At 40.0% G+C, this 23,675-nt stretch overlaps 1 protein-coding gene across 3 annotated transcripts in view; it reads right to left on the reverse strand.

Moving 5' to 3' along the window:
* The window catches only part of GLT1D1 (glycosyltransferase 1 domain containing 1), a 70,630-nt gene that overhangs the window by 35,784 nt on the left and 11,171 nt on the right, over positions 1-23,675 (reverse strand). For all 3 annotated transcript variants that reach the window (XM_060785597.2, XM_060785595.2, XM_060785594.2), the window contains 3 exons: positions 18,721-18,757; positions 17,158-17,214; positions 2,318-2,413 (listed from right to left, as the gene is read on the reverse strand). In XM_060785597.2, coding sequence (XP_060641580.2) covers positions 2,318-2,413; positions 17,158-17,214; positions 18,721-18,757 — 190 coding nt within the window. The remainder of the gene's footprint in view (positions 1-2,317; positions 2,414-17,157; positions 17,215-18,720; positions 18,758-23,675) is intronic.

Genomic DNA, 23,675 nt, shown 5'->3' on the forward strand with positions numbered 1-23,675 from the left:
CGGTCCATGGCAACGGAGAGATGGATAACTCCTCAACACCGCCGCCTTCCTCCCATCCCTGACAGAAAACCAAGTCCAATGTATGTCCAGCACTGTGGGTGGGGCCAGATACTTGTTGGGACAGCCCCATGGTCGCCATGGTAGACATGAAGTCCTGAGCCGCTCCCGTTAGGGCAGCCTCGGCGTGGACATTGAAGTCCCCCAGCACAAGCAGCCGTTGGGACTCCAGTGCCAGGTCCGAGACCACCCCCGCTAGCTCAGGTAGGGAGACTGTAGTGCAGCGAGGTGGACGGTACACTAGCAGAATCCCTAATCTGTCCCGGTCACCCACCCTCAGGTGGACGCATTCAAAATTTGTTGACTGCGGGATGGGGGTCCTGGTCAGAAGAATGGAATCTCTGTAGACTACTGCAACCCCGCCTCCCCGCCCTCCGGATCTCGGTTGGTGCTGCACAGAGAACCCGGGTGGACAAAGCTGGGTCAAATTTACACCTCCCGCTTCGTCCAGCCAGGTCTCTGTGATGCATGCCAGATCTGCCCGTTCATCCAGGATTAAATCTTGGATGAAAGTTGTTTTACCATTGACAGATCTGGCGTTCAACAGCACCACTTTCAATCCCGAGGGACCGCCAACCCGGTTACACCAACTTACCGTATCAGGAGACCGATTTGGGATTACTAATGTTGTTCTACGTTCCCTAGGCCGGATTAAAGGTCTCTCTTTCCCGTACCTATTGATCTACTCGCATTGCATGCTTTCAAACTGCTAGGTTGGCAGAAGCTAGGACAGACAGTCAGGAGCTCACTCCAACTCATGGCTTCGAACTGCTAACCCTCCAGTCAGCAGCTTTTCCTGCAGCTAGTGGTTTTAACCCTGTGCTACTGTGCCCCTTATGTATGGTAAGTGGCCTATGTTCTGTATCTCAAAAACAAGAACTAGTAGAGGAAAACCGGTGCCATTTTTGGAATCAGCAAGTCAAATATACCCAGAAACAAGGCTAATACTTGAGGCACCAAAATGTGTGTTAGCCAGCATAATCAGCAAATATTTTAGGGAAGAGTAAGGTAGTTGTCCAAAATGCTAATATTAATAATAGCATTAAAATAAGAATAAGAAAACATCAGTGGGGCAATGGAAACCAAGAGATCAATCCTATCTATGCATGTCTATTCAAAAGTAAGATCTACTGAGTTTAATGAGTCTTATAACGTTAAGATCCTGAGAAAGGAACACACCCCAATCATAATTTAAGGTTTTCTTTGGGGACAAGGTGAAAAAAGAAAAGGCTTGAAGAGACAAGAAAGGAGAAAGTGAGAGGAAGATGGGTCTAGCAAAGAAAAATAGGGTACAGTAGAGGAAGGAAGAGAATGAGAAAGAGAGAAAAAGGGATGGAGGAGGGGAAATATAAATGCAGTCTCCAAACAGGCTGGGCATGGTGAATTGTGGTGAGGATGAGGAGTGTCAGAAAGTACAAAAAAAGGAAGGAAGGAAGGGAGATAAGGTGCATCATTGACCACTTAGGTTGGTGTATGTTCCGAGCCGTCCTGCAGTGGCTAAATTGTGGAGCTATTAAACACAATTGCTTAATCAGGTGACAGTGTTGCATTCCTTCATTCATTTGGTAAACTACTTTAAGATAAAAGCATAATCAGCTATATTTCAAAACAGATATTGGATCAGTCTTGTGATTCAAGCAATAATTTGGTCAATGATCCAACGATGAGGACTAGTTCCAAGAACGTGTTACTTTTCTGTTTTGGTTTCTTTGACCAAAGGTGAGTCCCTCTGAACATGCCTTTCCCAGTAGCAGGTGGTGGTTTTCATGTCAGTAGGGTATAGATTCCAGTTCCGTCTTTATTTGAACATTAATAGAATTCTTTAAGGCAATGGTTCTCAACCTATGGGTTCCCACGTGTTTTGGCCTACAACTCCCAGAAATCCCAGCCAGTTTACCAGCTGTTAGGATTTCTGGGAGTTGAAGGCCAAAACATCTGGGGACCCACAGGTTGAGAACCACTGCTTTAAGGCATTGAGCCTGATCGCAAAGTGAATTCAGTACCTTGGACAGTTCCTTTCAAATTCAAATTAAAACATAGAAACTAATACCCCACGAGGATTTTAGGAAGTACAGCACAAGTCTACAAGTCTAAGAACAGGAAGGACCAGCTGAAAACTAAAATCTATGACTGCAGAATAATCAAAACCGTTTGCAATGCACTAAAAATAGAAGAAAGCAAGTCCCATTGGCTTCAAATGGTATGACTAAGAATCAAACAACACGCTCAAGATGGGAAGTGAAAAACAGGGGGTACTTACCTGAAAAAGCATCTGCTAAATAGAGTGGATCCTTGACTCTTCTTAGACCGCATATTAGGAGGAAGAAGCATAAACTGTTGCAGTCATGGGGAATCCCTGTTAACAAAACATTGCCAATAAATCTTAAAATATGCTTAGAAAACAGTGGTTCTAGATCAGGCACAGTGTATGTGAAGAACTTCTAAACATCCAAATAACCTATGCCAAACTAGCTTTGCATGATCACTTGCCAATTGCGTGGGGTTGGATTCACATTAGTTTCAGTTAGAGCATACCCAATGAAATTAAAGGTCCACTCTAGAATATATTAACAACTGAAATAGGACGAAAAGGACTTAAATTATTTGTAATGAATCTATTTTGGTTGATTTCAATGAATCTGCTCAAGGAAAAGGCAAATCCAGATCCATCTCACAGTTAAAACCATTACCACGGTGATAAATACCCATTTGGAGCCACAGGGAGAAAATTAACTCAATTCCATAAAAGCCAGAGCCTGTGAAAGGGATTTTCTTTGGACAACAATTCCCGGGTTCCCCCAAGCAGAATCACCTGTGACCACACTGGCTGGAACATTCTGGGAATTTTCATCCTTCACAAGCTGTGACAAAAGTTACCCATTGAAGCCCTCTCAATTTAATTGTATTTGCAGAAATATTTATTACTCCTGTGGTGGAGAGACAACTACAAGGATGATTCATTCTTGCATACAAAGATGCAACAGTTGTCAATTTGCATCTCTACCCGGAACCAGCCAAAATTGTTTGGCACTTGGGGAAGAAAATTCTGAACGATATCACTCCTTTTTCTGGCACTGAAAGTACAACAAATTAATTTTTTTTACAATCAACCAGCTGTCAGAGATAGCCATCTCACTCTGCCTAATAGTGCATATTTTCTTTAGTTATTATCTAGAATGATCTCTGGCCTTTCCTCCAATAAGTCCAAGGCATAAAGGAGAGAAGCCAATGAAGGTGTTTTGTGTGGGTGTTAAGTGGGAGAGTTTTGAGGGGGAGGCATGGAATTCTTACTCAGTGCATACTTAAGATTACTACAAATTGATGGTGAAGGAGCTGCTGCAGTCACCAGCAACAGCTGTGGTATGTTTTGTGTTCTTGCCCCAGAACAAGCATCTTGAAATCTGTGTATCTACCAGCAAATTGGAGAGCATGAAGTTTTTTTTGGACACAACAAAGCAGACTGCCCTGGAGGGGGAACATACAGAGGACATCTTTGAGGAGACAGTCAGCTCCCAAACACATGACTTAAATCCTGGAAGCCAGGTTGAGAGAATCAGGATAAAGATTTATGGGGAAAAGAAACAACAGGGACACTATTATGGGGGTCTACTACAGACCGCCAAACCAGGCTGAATACTGGAACAATGCCTTCTCTCAAAGATGAAGTAGTAATGGAAGATTTTGACTATCTTGTTATTGGTTGGAAGTCAAATTCTGTCAAGAATATAAGGACCAACAAATTCTTCCAAGGGTATCAGTTATTTGAGATATGATCCTAACCAACAATAATGACCTCACAAATGGAGTGGAAGTGGCAGGTTTCTTAGGTGGGAATGACCGTGTTCTTCTAGAGTTTGCTATACAGCGGAAAGAAGAAGTCAAGTCTAGGCGTCAACAACTCAAACTGCAGTAAACTTAGGGAAATACTGGGTGTGATGTCATGACCTGGAATACTAAAAGAGAAGGAAGTTCATGACGGCTGGGAGTTTCTAAAAAGTCAAATATTGAAGACAGAATTTCAAATAGTTCCCACGAGGAGGAAAAATAGGTGTCTTACATAACCAGAATAGATGTTTAAGGAACTGACAACTGGGCTAAGATTTATAAGGGACATGTACAAGAAATGGAAAGCACAGAATGAATGCAGGTGTTTGCTACCCAGGCTAAATCCAATGAAAAGTGCTTTTTTGGTTACAAAGAACCTGATATGAGCAACATCTGGAGCACCACAAGTTTCCCATCCATATTTTAAGAACATAGGAAAGCAGTACTGTCAGGGTTTCATCTTCTCTGGCTGTATTTTGCAAATTTTTCTCTGTTCTTTTCTGAGACTGATATACAACACAGGGCAATCAACTATCTACCTAGATGTTTATATCCCTAAATGTCACCAAGGATTGATTGCTGGTGGCACATTTTAGTGATATTGCTTTTTAAAATTAAAAACCTGCCTGGAGATTTAAAAACACTTTCATTTTCATAGAAATTCTCAAATGCATCATTTAGCTTCCATTTGAATAGGCAATGCTCTGGTTTAAGGCTCTAGACAACAGAGGCTGGTATGCAGGATGATCTATGGAAACCATTTATTTTATTTTTTATTGCTTTCTTTTAAAATATATATAAAGTCTTGAAATGGAGGTCAAATACAAAATGTTGACAAAATGGTAAGGTAAGATAAGGGGAAAATGAAAGATTTGTAATCAAAATAGTCCTAATCCCTCTAACATTTAGATGTACATTGCTTAAATATATATTACTTTATAGTAAAGGTGGGGAGGAAGTTATCTTTAATACCACTGTTTAACGTTCCAATGAGATCTAAACGGCTTCAATTTTAATCCCAAATGATTTTCCCCATTCTCATTTTATGCAGAGATAACTTGTTATTTTGCTCGTAATGGCTCAATCCCATAATTTTTAATAACCTCTCTTTCAGTGCTGACACGCTTCTATTCCTCTCCTCATCCCATTGTCCCCATGCAATATATAGCAGTGGGTAATTTTGAAATCTTCTAACATATGCAATGTAGTTTTTCTTTATTCCTCGAAATAACTCTTCAGGTATGCTGGTATGCACATCTAATTCCATAAGGGATCTTCTATTATCCCCTCATTTAGGAGCCACTGTCAAATTCATCTTTAATACATTGTTTATCACTGACAGTATCTGTGCCTACAAGATGTGTACAGAGCATGCAGTTAATCCAAGGAGACATATCTAAGTATTTCACTGTTGCCATCCTTTTCTTTTCCTGCTTTCTACCATGATAGGTTTTTGCAGCCTACTAGACTGAACTGCATTCTTGGTGCTGTGTTTGGACTAAGTCCAATTGTTGTATCAATGTGGGTAGACCCACTGAGATGAATGGAATGTGTTAGTCAACACTTATAGTCTCATTTATTTAAACGGGCTTGGTCTACTCAAAATAAAAATTGATGTAGCATATAGTCCCAAGGCCACCAAAGTAATTCGTTATCATTAAGTACAAATTGTAAAAAAAAAACTCACTGGTTTCTACTTTCTCAAACATAATTACCATATATGAGAGCTGGACCATAGGGAAGGCTGAGCGAAGGAAGATTGATGCTTTTAAACTGTGGTGTTGGAGGAAAGTTCTGAGAGTGCCTTGGACTGCGAGAAGATCCAACCAGTCCATCCTCCAGGAAATAAAGCCCGACTGCTCATTGGAGGGAAGGATACTAGAGACAAAGCTGAAGTACTTTGGCCACATCATGAGGAGACAGCAAAGCCTAGAGAAGACAATGATGCTGGGGAAAGTGGAAGGCAAAAGGAAGAGGGGCCGACCAAGGGCAAGAAGGATGGATGGCATCCTTGAAGTGACTGGACTGACCTTGAAGGAGCTGGGGGTGGTGACGGCCGACAGGGAGCTATGGCGTGGGCTGGTCCGTGAGGTCACGAAGAGTCGGAGACGACTGAACGAATGAACAACAACAACTCAAGTATAAGCCAACTTCCAGTGTGAGGTAATGGCAACTGGAGTGACTCTTTGAGAGCTCCCTGAGAGCCAGCCCTTACGCAACTGGGTAGAGCCACTGGCTCCCTCCCCAGATGTGGACAGAGGCAGTAGGGGACAGCAAAACTTGCAGGGAGGCATCCGATGGCACAGTAGAGACCCACTCCTCAAGAGCGACCCTCTCAATTGCTCAGACAGCCACCCAAAGAGTACAGTGGGTGGCAAAAGTGTGAGCTGTGTTTCCGGCAGGGAATGCAGCAGAACAGCTGACCACTCACATTTTAATAATAATAATAATAATAACTTTATTTATACCCCGCTACCATGAGTCTGAGCCCACAATACAACAATACATGCAATAACAACAACAATACAAAGCAATTAAAATAAATCTCATACACAGAGTAGCATAAACATTAAGAATAGCACAATACACATTTAAAATCTGTGGCTAGGCCAATGTAATTAAAGTTTAAAAATAATGCTGGGTATGGACAAGATAAAGGAGGTGGGGCGTTAGTGGGAACATACAAGCAGTCCTAAATCAATATAAAGTGCTTTTGGAGGACAAAGTGCTAAGGGTTCATTATTCTGGGAAGGCACACTGGAACAACCACGTTTTCAAGCTCCTCCTAAATACTGCCAGAGTTGGGGCATGCCTGATGTCCTTAGGAAGTGAGTTCCAGAGTCGAGGGGCCGCCACCAAGAAAATTGTTATAATCCCCATCGCAAGTGCAATTGCTAAATCACAGATTACTAAATATAGATTACAAATTATTTATGAATATTTTAGCAGAGTGCCTAAAAGTCTTTCTAAAAGATTGGATACATGAAGACCAAACAGGCTTTTTGTCTCAGCGGCACATTAAAGAAATTGTCAGAACAATAATAAATCTAATTGAGTTTTATTATGAAAATAACCATAAAGAATTGGCATTATTGGCATTAGACACAGAAAAAGCATTTGATAGATTAAACTGGGATTTCTTTACACTACTAATAGCAGAGCTGGATATGAGATTTTGCTTTACTAACACAATCAGATCAATATATATCCAACAAGATGCGAAGATAACAATTAATGGAAATTCAACTATTTTTTAAAAAAATAATAGAGGAACAAGGCAAGGCTGCCCATTGTCCCTTTTATTGTTTATACTGGTAATGGAAATTCTATTGAGAGATATTTGAGAAGACAAAAACTGGAAAGGAACAAAAGTAAAAAATAACTTTTTAAAACACGTGCTTTTGCTGATGATCTTATATGTATAATTGAAGACCTACTGGAAAATATCCAAAAATGGCTAAATAAAATAGAGGAATTCAGAAGACTTTTGGGTTTTAAAATGAACAAGAAGAAAACAATAATATTTACAAAAAACATGACCAAATAGAGACAAGAAGCTTTGAAAGAACTCTCAGGAATACAAATTACTAACAAAATCAGATACTTAGTGATTAACATAACAGTGTCCAACTTGCAACTAATGAAAAACAACTATGAAATGAAATGGAGAGAAATAAAGAAACATCTTGAAAGAAGAGAAAGAGTTAGACTTTGGAACTGAGTAAATAATAACAACAAGAAATAAAGGACAATTTACTTTCTTTTTTCAAGTCTACCAAAGACTACCAATTTTCCCCATCTCTAGCCTTCCCTCGCTCCTTCTCCCTATCCCCACTTCCCCACGCCTCATGCAGTACCCCCACCCCCCCAACCACATCCCTAACTTCCCTCCCCCTTTCCCTGTTTTACCTAATTGGAAAATGTCAATAAAAATTATTTTTTAAAAAAAAGTATGAGTCGACCCGAATATAAGCCAAGGCACCTGTTCTTTCTTTCCCTCTTTCTTTTTTCCTTTTCCCCCTTCTCGTCATTCCTTCTTTCCCATCTTTCCTTTTCCTCGAACCTCCTTTCCTCCCTTTTCTCGCTCCTTCCCCCATGCTCTTTTCCTTCATTCTCTCATTCCTTCCTTCTTTCTCCCCTTCTACCACCAACGCTCTATACATCATTCTCTGGAGGTTTAGCACAGCTGGTAAATCATCAGCAATTATAAGATCTATCAACCAAAAGGTTGCAAGTTCAAAGCCCCGGATTGGTGTGAGCTGCCAGCTGTCAGCTTAGCTCATTGTTTACCTAAGCAATTTGAAAACAGCTTTAGCTGTGATTAGAGAAATTAGGTACTGCTAAAAGAGGGGGGGGGAGTGTGTTTTACAATGCCATAAAAAAGAAGATCAGAAAATGCTGGGCGACCAAAAGGAAGAAGGAAGTCCTGGCGGCTCTTTGTCATAGAGGATAGAGCAACAGCACCCCCTGGACTCGAGCCCAACCTTCCATGGCACCTCCTTCTGTTCTGTCTGTCTGTGTATTGTTTATACAAAGCGGCACTGAATGTTTACCGTGTATGTGTACTATGATCCCTTAGGGGTGAGAAGACCGGAATATAAATAAAGTATTATTATTATTATCATTAATAATAATAATAATAATAATAATAATAATAATAATAATAGGGAGACACCACTTCTAAGGAGCTGCTGCCTATGCAAAGGAGAAGGGCAGCGGCGGCAGCGATGTGCCCCTTTCTTTCCCACCTCAGGGGCCAGGGCCACCCAGAGAGAGAGGAGAGGAAGAAAAGGAGAGGTGAGAGAGCTCTTAGAGAGGAGAAGGAAGGCAAGTACGTGAGAGAGGGGGAGAGGAAGAAAGCACGACAGAAAGGATAGAGCTGGTTTGCTGTAAAGAGATGTGAAGGTTGTGGGGCTGAAAGAAGGGCTTCTTTCAACCCCACATCTTCCCGCCAAGACCCTCACTCGAGTATAAGCTGGGGCGGGCTTTCACAGCCCTAAAAAAGGACTGAAAAACTCAGCTTATACTCAAGTATCTATATAAATAAAAACGTAATGTTGGTTTGTGGGATTGACACCAAATTTGGACACAATACACCAATCAGGCCAACGAGTGACCACCACTCATAAAACACTGAAAAACACAGAAGAAGAGACTTACAACGCCAGAAAACAAAAAATACATTACAAGTCATGTGCAAAACCACATATATCTATGCAAACACACATATATACGTATATGCACAAATATATATACACACAAAACACATATACATAGACTGGGCCACAGCAACGCATGGCAGGGGACTGCTAGTATATGATATATCCTTTTTCACAACAATTGCACCATCTGGTAGTTCTTCTCCCCGCATCAAGTAGGGCCATACCTTGATAGCTATAAAGCTAACTGCAAAAGGAATAAAGCTCTCTCATCAAGTAATAATCATATTGCTGTCATAACTATTCTTAACTGGAGAAATGAAGTAATTACAAGTAATCTGTCATTTGTAATTAACTGCTTTCAAACTCTGAGCCAGGTTCTACACTATTTGTACTGCTGCCAGTATCCTGATCGATTGGAAACAACAGAAATTGGAATCAACAACTGGAAAGCATTGTTAATGCTTTGGCTATGTGTAAACCAGTATCAATTGCCCAACTAAAACATCCCAGTTTGTCCATGTGGTAATTGCGCCATTCCCAACATCTTTTATACTCTGGGGAACACTGCTGTGCTCAAACATCCCCAAAGCCCAGCTCTCAGTTGCAGCAACAGTCACAGTCCTCTGTAACATTTAACACTCATCTATCTCCCAGTGCTTCACTCTCAAATGAACTGTGATCCAGTTTTGCAGATAGGAAATTGCCTGAGAAAAAAAGGGTCATCTGGGGCCTCGTGCTCAAGCGTTCTGCTGAAATTTTAATTATACATATGCCACTGGCATTCAGTTTGAACAAAAACACCTCTTGGCTCTCTGTTTGCTGAATTCCTCTTGACAGGCAACAGCTTTCAGTCCCCACTCTCCCACCTACCTGCCACCCCCTGTCCTGTACCAGGTTGTAGCATATCCACAGGCCTCCATTAAGCACTACTTCACACGGCACATAGCTGAATTTGGAATAGTTGGAGTTCTCTTAACACAAGATACTGCAATTGATGCCAACTCAACAGGTCTGAAAAGGAACTGAACAAATGTATGGTGGATCAGCCCCCTTGGCAGCTACAAGACAGGATGGGTATAAGTTGTATCCAGTACTAAATACAATATGCAGCTGAGGAACATGAGACAGAGGTGACTGCACTTGAACCATGTTGTGCCTGTGGGCTTCCCACAGGCCACTGCTTGGCCACTTTGGAAACAGAATGCTGGACTAAATAGTTCCTTGGTATGTATGGAATGGTTCTTATGTTCTTATGATTATTAGGTGCCCAAACATAGCGGTGACCAGGGAAGCATTCACACAGTTAAAACTTGGGTGCCAGCTGCGCCTGTACCTTGTGAAGTCTGACTTGGCCATGGTAGTCCACACTCTGGTTACATCACATATAGACTACTGCAACAAGCTATATGCAGGGTTGCCTTTGAAGACTGTTCGGAAGTTTCAAATGGTCCAATGGGCAGCAGCCAGGTTGCTAGCTGGAGAAGCGCTCAGGGAGCATACAACTCCTCTGTTTGCACCTGCTCCACTGGCTGCCAGTTTGCTACAGGACACAATTCAAAGTACTGGCTTTAGCCTATAAAGCCCTAAAGGATTTTGGCTCAGCTTGCCTGTCCGAACATATCTCTCCCTACGAACCATCTAGGAATTTAAGATAGTCTGGGAAGGCCCTGCTCTTGATCCCACCTTTTTTGCAGGTGTGTCTGGCGGGGACGAGAGACAGGGCCTTCTCAGTGGTGGCCCCTTGGCTGTGGAACTCCCTCCCTAGGGATATTAGAATGGCCTCCTCCCTCCTGACCTACCGAAAAAAGTAAAAACCTGGCTCTTTGAACAAGTCTTTGGAAATGCAGTACAATAGACAAACACGGAATTATTTAAGCTTAGACAATGCTACTGGAAAATGAGATTAACAGGAAGACATTCGTTATTATATGTTTTAATGGTTTTTATATTGTTTTATAATGTTCTTTAAAATGTTTTAATTGTATATTGTGGACTGTTATGGCATCTAATTGCTGCCAATTTGTAAGCCGCCTTGAGTCGCCTTTGGGCTTGAGAAAGGTGGGATAAAAATATCAAAAATAAATAAAGAAATAAATAGCTGTTATCTACTCAGGACAAGATACATACTACTCAGTGGTTGCAATGACTCAGATAGGTTCTTTCCCACTGCACAAGAGGTCCAAAAAAGGACCGTGTGTGGCCCGGGATGCCTATGAATGCAGATCAACACAAAACCATACATTTATTCAAAAATATTAAAATAATTTTTGTTGTAATTTGATTTTGCAGTTCTTTAGTGCAAACTTTTAGACAACGGAATGGAATGGAATAATCAGAGTATGTTACATATACAAATATCAGAGTATTATCCCTAATTCACATTATAATTGCAAACAGGTCAACCAGAAGACTTGCTCAACAATTTGAAAAGGTCCTTTAAATGGGGCAGCGTGTAATTAGGATCACAATGCCAAGACTTTTTTTGGCTTATCTATGATGACCATGGAGTCCTACTTGATTTTTTTCTGTATTCGTTCAAATTATGTTATGCAGTGTTCACTGCACTTTTTCTATTTCCACGTTGACTTTCCCTGGGCATATAATCCCTCTCTGAGCTTTGTAAATGCAATAAAAAACTTTTCAAGAACTGCCAATAAAACTCATTTAAAAATACTACCCAACTTAACAAGCTATAAGGGGCAAAGAAAAACACAAGAAGCGTCCCTTTAAAAGGGTTTTGGGATAGCATTTACTTAATTGCCATCTCAGAGTGCCTGTCAAAGAATTAATAAGCCTGACTATTCAAGAACTTGCAGATCTTGAATTTTATCACAGGCCTATAGGCTACTATGGAACTCCACAATATTAAAGAAAAACTCACAGGAAGCAAAGGGAAGCTTCCGCCGGGGGGGGGGGGGGGGATCTTATCTCAAGTGATGTGACTTTTTACTCACACATATATATTGATATATTTTCCCCATTTACTATGCTCTCTGATAAGAGAACACTCAACATTTCTTAGAATTGCTGCACATCACTAGCCTCCTATACAAACACTCTGCCATGCAATTAGCTGATAAAAAACCCTGTCACCCCAGGTCAAGATGCTCCTGATTTTCCATACACAATGGAGTGTCTATGTACAAAGCCAGTATAGTGGTTATGTTAAATGTGGCCGGGAGGCAGGGAGAACATAAGAGGTTGAAGACGGCTTCAATCCTTCCATAGGCATCTCACCACCTGGTCCTTTGAAACAGATTTCCATCTTGACGGAGAGCCATGAGAGTTAAGCATAGCCAGGGACACAGATCACAATGTAGGAACTCCAGTTACAACATCTCCATCGACAGGTAGCTGTCTAGCCTCTTAAGAAGACACACAGGGCCCTTCTAGACAGGCCTTTTATCCCAGGATCTGATCCCAGGCTGTTCCAGTTATTGTTGCACCATTCCATGTTCACATATTGCACGAATCAATTATCCAAATGCTTGGTCCCACATCCAAGTTTTCAGTTTTTTTCCTAAAGGTCGGGAGGGAGGGAGGGAACTAATCTGATGTCACTGGGGGGGGGGGGGAGTTCCACAGCTGAGGGGCCACCACTGAGGAGGCCCTGTCTCTCGTCCCCACCAATCACGCCTGTGAAGGAGGTGGGACCAAGAGCAGGGCCTTCCCAGAAGATCTTAATCTCTGGGAAGGTTCATAGAGGGATATGAATTCAGATAGTTTTAGATATTTACACAAATCTGTTGTCCAAGTTTTATGGTGGACTCTGCAGAACATGCTTCTGCTCTACTTCATAAAAAGGAAAATCAGCTTGTTTCACAACCCTGGCAAATGCTGATTTATTTTTAGTAAATGTTTGACTCTTACACTTATTTTATATACCTATATAACCAGGGTCACATAAATATTTGCCAGGTTGAAAGGAGACCCAAGTGGAAAAATTTAACAAGCCCTGGTCTAATACATCTGAATGGAAACAAGTCTAAATGGATAAATTGTCTATTTTGATTAAAGAAAAGTAACAGTTTTGAAAGACCAGAAACCCTCAATTGACTTTTTAATGTGATCTGATGATTGCTGGGTTTTTTGTGTGAACATGAGTTAAACATATAGATGTAGTGAAATTTCTAGATAGAGAGAGCTGGGAATATAAAAGAGTTAATACAACTACACGGAAAAAAATGGAAGCCATCTTTTCTCTTTCTTTATCTTTTTTGCTGAAAGGTAAAGGTAAAGGTTTTCCCCTGACATTAAGTCCACTCATGTCCAACTCTGGGGGTTGGTGCTCATCTCCATTTCTAAGCCAAAGAGCCGGCGTTGTCCATAGACATCTCCAAGGCCATGTGGCCAGCATGACTGCATGGAGCGCCATTACCTTCCTGCTGGAGCGGTACCTATGAATCTACTCACATTTGCATGTTTTCGAACTACTAGGTTGGCAGAAGCTGGGGCTAACAGAAGGAGCTCCCATTGTTCCCCAGATTTGTACCTGTGACCTTTTGGTCAGCAATTTCAGCAGCTCAGCAATTTAACCCACTGCGCCACCGGGGGCTCCTATATTTGCCACAATGTTTGTTATAAATTTAGGTAGTTTAGATATGTAGTAGGTAATTGTGGCAAGTTGTATACTTCTTTGTTTTGTTTTTTTGTTATTATTACATATCTATTTAGTAGTACAGTGTGTTGTTTTGTTGTTTGTTCTTGTTATTGGTTTTATTCATACTTTAAAAAAATATTGTTGAGTCAATGAATCCACACAGACAAATTCAATTGACTTTGAAGGAACGTGTTCATCTTATCACCCGGTAATGCTGAGAATGCAATCTGAGACCACAGGATCACCAACAACCCTTTAATTCCATGCTGTTGTCTTCAGAAGTATTCTAGAAAATTGGTGCCCTTATTACAGGTTCCCATATTAGGTCTGAAACATTTCAGAACATCCTCCTGCCCAACCTTTCACTGCTTCAGAAGCTGTGCCTACGCTCAAACCTGATGGCAGGGGTTACCTTTCTGATCCCAGCTTTCCATTCCCTTTGAACCATCTGGCTTTTTTTATTCCCTCTTGAAGAACGCACCTCTTTCATCTCTCCTCTAAACATTTCAAAGTGCTAACTGATCTCCTACAAAAAGCAAAAGCGGGGCACCGCACTGAGATTTCACCCCTCAGCCCACAACGGTTGTTTTATGTTCTGGTGTTTTCAGTCTTGGAAAGATTCCCCAGCACCAAAATAAGTCTTTTGATCACTTTCCATAAGAACTTGAAAACTTAGGTTCTTCCTTCAGGTACTGGAAGAGTTGTACTTTCATGGATTGTTGGGCCCTTCGGATTCTACTGAACAGGGCTGCTTGAAATGTTGTAATTTGAGTATCCCTTATCAAATATGCGTAGGACTAGAAGAGTTTTGGATTTTGGAATGCCTGTATTTGCGTATACATACAAGTTGAGATATCTTGGAGCTGGGAACCAGGTTTAAACATGACATTAATTTATGTTTGATACACACTTTATACACATAGCCTGAGAATAATTTTATACGTTTTTAATAAAATTGTGCATGAAACAAAGTCGGTGTACGCTGAATCATCAGAAAGGTGCCATGATCTCAACCATCCCATGTGGACCATTCCAGATGAGGGATACTCAATCTGCACCTGTTCATGAAAACATGACCTGCTTTATAGCAAGAGAAAGCATTGGTTATCTCTCCAGTGAAATCTATTCGGAATAGTACAAAACAGAACATTGGTCTTACCTACATGTGATATGTTCATTTCCAGCAGATAAGGGATGGAGTTATTGCATTATCTTGGTTCAAGTCCCTACTCAAATCATGGAAAGCCACTGGATGACTTTATTTATTTATTTACAAAATGTATGTGCTGCCTTTCTCACCCGAAGGAGACTCAGAGAGACTTACAAGTTATATGTACATACAGCATATTATATTATTAGCATAGCACAATATTAGTACCATATAGTAGTATATTGTACTATTCCACTATAATATAATATTATTAGTAATATTACATGTAATATGAAATATAAAATTACATTGTATTATTAATATATTGTATTACATTATAATATTATCAATATTACACGTGTATACAATATATTATAGTATTAACACAAGTCACACTCTCTCAGCCTTTTTTATTATATTAAAATATTTGAGCAAGTCACACACTCTCAGCCATAGAGGAAGGCAAAGACAAACTTCCTTTAGTCCAGTGGTTCCCAACCTTTGGTCCTCCAAGTGTTTTGGACTTTAACTGCCAAAAATCTCAGCCAGTTTACCAGCTGTTAGAAATTGTGGGAGCTGAAGTTCAAAACATCTGCAGGACCAAAGGATGGGAACCACTGCTCTAGTCTAAACAAATTTTGCCAAGAAATTCCTGTGACAGGGTCACCTAAAGGCTGCAATAAGTCATAAATGACTTGAAGACACACTACAACAACTGATTTATAATTTCCTTTTCCCAATAATGAGATTCAAGATGACATATTAAAAACTTTCAATAACACCCTTACATATGTTATTTTTTTAAAAAAACAATTGAACTGAAACAATTTCAAATTTATTAAAAACTATACTTAGAAATCACCTAAACAGGACAGCATAGCCTATAAAGGTTAATTTCTAAAAGTCTGACAGAATAGGATGTTTCTACTGCAGGTGGAAGGAAAACAAATAGGAAGCCATCCTAACATTCCCAAGGAGAAAGTTTCAAAGTCTGGGAGCAGCTACTGAGAAGGACTTCTATCTTGTTCCTACTAAAAATGCTGAGAAGCCTTTCCAGAAGACATAAGAGCCCAATGATCTCATATAGGACGTTCATAGAGAGTGTCCTTCAAATAGCTCAGACCAAAGTCATATATGGACTTTACAAATACAGTTGCACTGTTTATTACCAAAGAACTACATTAATAGAGCAGGAAAGGACTGAAAATTACAGGGTTCAAAACAAGTCTAGCCTATCCTACCTGAGATGTCAGATCTGAATCTGGGACATTCTGCATGTGAAGTGTGTGTTCTGCCACTAAAGTAAGGCCATTCTCAGATGCCATAGTAAACCCATTAGCAGATCCACACCTCCTTCCATTAAAAAAAAATACTTTTTTTCCAGATTTTTTTTAATGTTTTGCCTCAAATAAAGATTGGAACAATTTCTCCACATTTCCTCCCAGGCCATTTTGGGCACAGGAAAACTACTAATAGGATTCAAGACTACTAATAGGATTCGGGTCTAAATCTGCATTATTCCAGTCTTTTCTCTACCACACTTTAGTCTCTATCTGCTGCCAGTTCCTTTTATCATGCGGAAAAGGCAGCTGTAAGATGCCGCCAGATGTAGGATCCAGGATATGTCTGCATATTCTGATGCTGGTGATGTGTTTCTTTAAATGCTATGTTATTTACGAAATTTCCTGTTCCCAGATAAAAAGCAGGCCATTGTCTCCTCTCCTTCCCTCATGACACTGTGTTTGGTTTGATTAAGAGGGAGAAAATCAATTTTTGCAGTAACTAGAAACAAACTCAAAAGAGACAGTCTCTGTTTTGCTTTTAATTTGGGCTCTGAAAAAGGAGTCTGTGTTACGATGCTTAAGTGAATGTTATGGACATTAACTGTAAAAACTTCCCAAAAAGGAAGGAGGGGATTTCAACTAGAAGTCTGAAAAGATAATTAAAAATGGATATTAGATTAATTTGGCCAGTTAACATGGACATTATTGCAGAACCAAATCCAAATCCTGTTGTCTGGAACTCGGTGCAATCACATTAAGAATCTACTTGTCCTATCAAAGAGCCTCAGTTTCCCCCCCCCCCCCCCAGATGTATCATTTGACATGGGAAGTCTTTTAAAATACTCTCCATTTCAAAACTAAGTTTTGCAATATGCAAACATTCATACCACACATTCCCTGCAGGTCATAATGATGGATATTTCTCTATTCACACCAGATCCAGCTTTTTGTAGTTGTCTCTCAGCAAGAAACGGATTCGTTGAACAGAACCAGGGACAGAAATGTGTGAGTGGAAAACATTTTATTGAGAAATCCCACAAATATTTAATATATTTTGTAGGTGGGCATGCATGTTTTTACCTGCACTCTGCAGACATTTCTTCCAGTTAAAAGAAATGTTGGGGGCAGTCACAATTCCTTTAAAAAACACCAAAATTAGTATTGTTATTAATGAGAAAGTAACAATGAAAGAACAGTACCATCACCACCACAATCAAAATCTATATTGTGCTCATGCATTGAAGCAGGGCTGGGGAACATGTAAACTCCTGTGGATCATAATGATGGGTATTTGTCTAGTTGCTTGACTGCAAGACCCATCAGCACTAGGCAATATAGGCAGTGATAAAAGATCATGACAGATTCAGTCTAATGTCCCTGCATTAAACCAGGAACGTGCAGTTATCACATTATCCTTCATAATTGGCTATGATGGCTAAAGCTGATGGCACATCAAAAGGGCCACACTCTGAGAAAAAAACAATATTCCACAATCTGAAAGAAACAATCTGTGCTATCATTTTTTTTATGGAGATCATTTTACTTTTGGGTCTTATTCAAAGAGCTGATGCAAATCTCATTTACCAGAATAGACAACCTATTGCTCTCCAGAAATTGGTGGATTTCAACTCCTACACTGGGCAACACACATTTTGGTGCCTCAAATGTTAGCTCTGTTTCTGGGTATATTAAACTAACCGATTCAAAAAATGGTACCAGTTTCCCCCTATGAGCTCTAGTTTTTGAGATACAGAACATATGGCATCTACCAGTCACCCTCTGCTCGCTCATAGAAAATTAAGACAACTCTAAGAAACTTGAGCTGATGCAGTTTACCCAATGCCATTTTCTGAATCAGTGTGCCAAAGAACAGGCCTAAAAACTAAGGGAATAAAGGCATGTGCCCAGATTCTATACTAATTGCAGACTAGTTGAAGCCATGATTGAATCTGTGACTTTTGTGCTACGACTTAGCTAGGTTCCTCCACTTAGCATGCTGCCTACCAACAATAGTTAGCCAGGTACCTATGAGGAAGGGCAATACACCACACTCAACACATCCAGTCTCATGTGAATTAAGAAACTAAGTACAGCCAAGTCTGGTTAGTATTGGATGGGAGACATTCACAGAATACCATGGATCCCTATGTAGGGCTAGGAAAGGATCCTGCTAGAAGACCTAGAATGGTGCTGTTGCCAGTTAGGATCAACCATACTGGATTACATGGAATAAAGATGATTCAATGCAAAGCATTTCAAGCTATCATTCTGGCCACCAATAATAATAATAATAATAATAATAATAATAATAATAATAATAATTATTATTATTATTATTATTATTCGAAAATACATCACACAGTCCTAGGCACTTGGGAAGTGTTTGACTTGTGCTTTTATGATATGAAATGTAGCATATAGATCTCGTTTGCTGTGACATACTGTGTTTTTGTGTCAGTAAAATAATAATAATTTGTATTGTGTTTTATCTCTCCAAAAAGGAGACTCAAAGTGACCAAGAGATCTAACTTTGTCTACTCCAGAATCTTATCTACTCTGTTATGCTTTAAAAAAAAAGGTCATGTGGTACAAATGCCCTCTCCAAGTTTAATTTGTCACTGAAGAAACAAGAACTTTCCTTACCTTGAGCCTGGACATATATTTTGTTTCTGGTGTGAGGCTTGAAAATGAAGACATTAGGGGGAAAACAACAATAACAGTCAATGTAATTGTGCAAAGCAAGGGGAAGTCAGGAATAACAATTCTGTCCCTAAGATTGCTGCCCATAAACGTTGTGCAGAGGGAGATAAGAAACTAAGCTGTAAGATGTGAAATTCTGTAAAATGCTCTTCACCTTTTCTTTCAGCTCTCCAATATGAATCAATTGGAACCACTTCATTTGTCGCCACAGGAAAAGGAGACTCCACCTGAACATTAGGAAGAACTTCCTGGCCATAACAGTCTGGATGACCCTTGGGGTCTTTTCCAATTCTATGATTCTATGCTTCTCAAAAAAATGTGCACCAAGCCATTTGTATCCTACCAAAAAAAAAGCCCAGAACTAAGCTTCCTCAACCACAATGCAGTGATTCAGAAGGGGGAAAAAAACAGTTTTTTTGGGAGTGGGAGTGGGAGTCCTCTGCAAAAATGGCTCTGGAACAGGCACATAATTTAGCCTCTGGGAAACTGAGGGGTTTTTAAATAACAACTTGTCCGAAGGTTTTCAGAGAGGCCTCTTGAGAATAGCACTACCTGCTGAGGCCCATTTGATGGTCATGCAGGAAAAGGCGTTCCTCTGTGTTTCTGCTAAAGCAGGAATGGAGAACAGCAAAGGAGGCGGGAGCCTTATTTCAGCCCCATTCTTCCCAACTCCAGGGAGGCAACAGCTCTTCGAGAACACATCATGTCACTTGTGGTTTATAGAAATTCTCTTTTCAGATTACTTGACGATGTAAATGTCAGTCCCTTCTGCCATTTTCCCCATTTCTCTAATTCTATATTATAGTCCAAATTCTGCCCCCGTTTTAGTTACATCTTTTTTCATTTCTATTTTCAATAAAGACTCAAACAAAGACTCAATACCAATTAAAGGGTCGTCATTAACATGTAATTGTATCGCAAATTCACTTCTATTTTGTACAAAGCCAAACAGTTTTAAATCCATTTTTATATCTTTCCCGCAACTGTCTGTACCAGTACCAGTTCATATTTCATCCTTCTGGCATAAGCTCCCCCTTTGCTTTGAATTTAAGTTGGCTGTTTCCCAATTTCAATAAATATTGATATATTAACCTTTCATTATCATTGTTTCTCAATTCTGTAAAATGCTTCTTTTAGTGAAACTGATAGTGGAGGTTTGGCCATAATCTGGATTTGCATTGATTTCAAATTCTCAACAAAACTTTGCTGATGTAACGGTTTGCAAAATGTGCATTTATTTCAGCTTTGTCATACCATAAATATATATGCCAGCCAAATTTCACATTGTGCCTTTCTAACAGCTTTTCATCTCTCAACATAATCCAATATTTTACATGTCAGACAGTAAGCAACAAAATACATTATAACATCTGGCAATCCTAAAACTCCTCTTCTCCAGTAATTTTTAATGAGCTTTTTGCAAATACATAATTCAAACAACCCAAGAAGGTACTGTGGACATGGACATGATCTGACAACTAATATAGAAATGAAACAGACTACATAATTGGAAGCAGAAAGTGGAGAAGGTCCATTATCTTTGCAAAAACAAGACCAGATTGTGGCCCAGATCATGAACTACTAATACAGTGGTTCTCAACCTGGGGTCCCCAGATGTTTTTGGCCTTCAACTCCCAGAAATCCTAACAGCTGGTAAACTGGCTGGGATTTCTGGGAGTTGTAGGCCAAAACACCTGGGGACCCACAGGTTGAGAACCACTGTACTAATAGCAAAAGTCAGAATAAAGCTAAAGTAGAACACTAAACCTATCATCATTCTGAAATACAACTAGAAGAACATCGAACTGATTGGGATCCAGATGAAATCTGGACTGAAGTCAGGGACATTGTCAGGGAGGAATGCAGAAAGACACTGTCTATAGTAGTGGTTCCCAACCAGTGGTCTGTGGACTACCAGTGGTCCACAAGAACAAAAATATGGTCCACGGCCTCACCATTACTACACCGTTGCCTTACAACCACGAGGAAATTAGAGTGACTGGTCTCGTGAAACCCTCTTATAGTGCTGAAGCAACGGGGATGTCGGGAGAGGAGGGGCGAAAGATTACTACTACCACATCACCTCTAAATTATTAAATATGGTTTTCTGTGGGTGAGCAGATGGCGTCTACTGGATGGCACATGTTCTGTTTCAGAAACTAGTGCTGATGTGGTCTATCCAATACAATTTTCTGAATCAGCACGCCAAATAACCAAACTGAATCTAAAGTTGACCAAAAACTGATTTGTAACCCTTCTGGTACTAATGTTGAAGAGTGGTCCCTGGTCAAAAAAAAAAAAAAAAAAGGTTGGGAATCACAGATCTATAGCCAAAAAAGGAAAGGAAAGAGATGCCGCAGTAGACAGATAAAACTCTTCAAGAAATCAATGACAGAAGTGAAGGAAAGTCAGAAATTTGGATGCAAGTGTTCTGTATTGATTAAATAAGGAAGAACTTCAGCAAGATCTGAGATACCCTGGGAAATTTATGTTCTATGACCAGCAGGGGAACACATGACCAGCTAGGAGAAAAGATGATTGAAACAATACAAGGAACAACTATATAAGAGAATTAAAGATTCCTTTGAAGAAAAACCAAATGAAGACAAACCTCCAATATTAGAACGAAAAAGCACAGCATTCAGACCACTTAGAAGAAAGAAATCACCAGGTATAGATGCTATACCAAAAGAGTTGCTTCAAGCTATACATACAGAATATAGTCTAATTCTAACTAAAATCTGGCCTGCAGATTGCAAACACTCAAGATACCTTTCAATTCCCAAGAAAGAGGCCGCCAGGGATTGCAGGAATCATAAGGCCATTGCATGAAGTACCCATGCAAGCAAAGTGTTACAACAAAGGCTTTTACCATATGCAGAAATATGGCTGAGAACATTTCAAATGGATTTTGATTTTCAACTAAACTAGGAAGCATTTAGCAATGTCAGAAGTAGATTGGGGCCAGTGGTCTGAAATGAGCTTTATTCCATGTTTATGTTAAACATCAACCAATTTAGTAATTTGACACAATTATCAAATTAGCTGAAAAGCAAATTTTAAAATATGTATCCTCGAATTAATGTTGGTGGCATTTTCTCATATGCATCAAAAAGTAGTTTGTTGGGCAAAAGCAGGGAGGAAGATTTAATGCCTTCTCAGGAAGAAATGGAGGGGAGGAGAAATGTTGGGGAAAGTAACAGGAAAAAGATAGTGAAGGTACAGTCTGCCATCATATAATGAAATCCCGTTCTTAGCTGGAATAAAAAAAAATAGTGGAATTCAACCCACACTCGCCAAGTCTCAAGTCCTCAATAAGGAGCAGTTTGTTAGTTTAGTACAGACTAAGGGTTTCCCTTCCCCCATTGCTCTTGTATGACAGTTGGTATTGCATGTATTTCTTCTCTCCTCCCTGTTTCTACTCTCATTCTGATTGGTTGTGTAGAATGGATACTTTTCTACTGCAAGCCTTTTTAAATCTGACTTCTGTTTCTTACATGGGAGAATGTGCTGTGTGTTTTGAGATCTCTCTCTGCATGTGTGTCAGAGAGATGTAATGATTGGTGTTTTCCCCTCTCTTGAAACCTTAGAAGAGATGGGTGTTAAGAGTAGCTCAGACCCAGTTCTTTACTATTAAGAAACGTAGTTATTGTTTATTATCTATATAAATAAAAATGTAATGTTCGTTTGTGGGATTAACATTACTCAAAACCACTGGGCAAATTGACACCAAATTTGGACACAAGACACCTATCAGGCCAACAAGTGACCATCACTCATAAAACCACTGAAAAATACAGCAGAAGGGACTTAAAAAGCAAAAAACAAACAAAGCCACACAAACAAATATTCATTACAACGCATGTGCAAAACCACATATATACACATATACACAAATAGATACAAAAATATATACACACATATATGCACACACAAAACACACAGGGGGGAGGAAGGTAGGAGAAAAGGAGGGAGAGAAAGGAAAAGAAGGAGGGAAGGAGAGAAGGAAGGAAAGAAAGGTAGAGAAGGAAGGAGAGGAAATAAAAAAGTGAAAGAGGGAAGGAAGGAGCGAAGGAACGAAAGAGAGAAAGAGGGAGGGAGGGAAGGAAGGAAAGAGACAAGGAAGGCTGGAACCAAAGAGCAAAGAAAGCAAGAAAGAAACAGGTAGAGAAGGAAGAAAGAAGAAGGGGAAGAAAAAGAGGGAAGGAAGGAAACGGGGAGGGAAGGAAGGAGAGAAAGAAAGGAGAGAAAGAGGGAGGGAACGTTTGCCACACAACGTGTGGCGAGTACAGCTAGTTGTAAATAAACCTTTTGTGATTTTTAAGATTGTACTTTGCATCTTTGCCTGCCGAAGCTCTGAATTCTTTACAGCCATATCACACGGCACTTCATGCGTTGCTAGCTGTGAACTGATTCTCAACTTTTACTATCCTGTTTGTTTTTGGATGCTCTGCTATATTTTAGGGTAGTTTCCCCTAACAGCCATATTTCCCCCTTTTTCCTCTCCCATGGTAATGCAAGTGAGAGAACACCTCTTTGGAGTGTATACATCCTAGGTTCAAGTCCAGACTACTCCAGCTAGAAGAACCACATATCAAAGCAATGGAGAAGATGCTTCTCTTTTTTAAACCTTGAAAATGCAAATGGCATGGAGCAAGATGGTATGGGGCAGGAATTTTCACCTGCATAATGCAAGCCCTTTGAGGGAGGAATCTCTAACTTGGTTTTATTATTAGACACAGAGTCCATTTACATGTTTTTGTAAAAGACTTGTACATAAACAACACGATAATTACAACTCAGAGAAGTTTCTTTTCTGGCTTGCAGCTCTTAGAAATCACCAGCCAATGACCAGACTGGATGGGGGATTCTCAGAGTTGCACTCCAAAAAAGTACAT

Source organism: Anolis sagrei, chromosome X (assembly GCF_037176765.1).
Source record: "Anolis sagrei isolate rAnoSag1 chromosome X, rAnoSag1.mat, whole genome shotgun sequence".
In the NCBI taxonomy this organism is placed as follows: Eukaryota; Metazoa; Chordata; class Lepidosauria; order Squamata; family Dactyloidae; genus Anolis; species Anolis sagrei.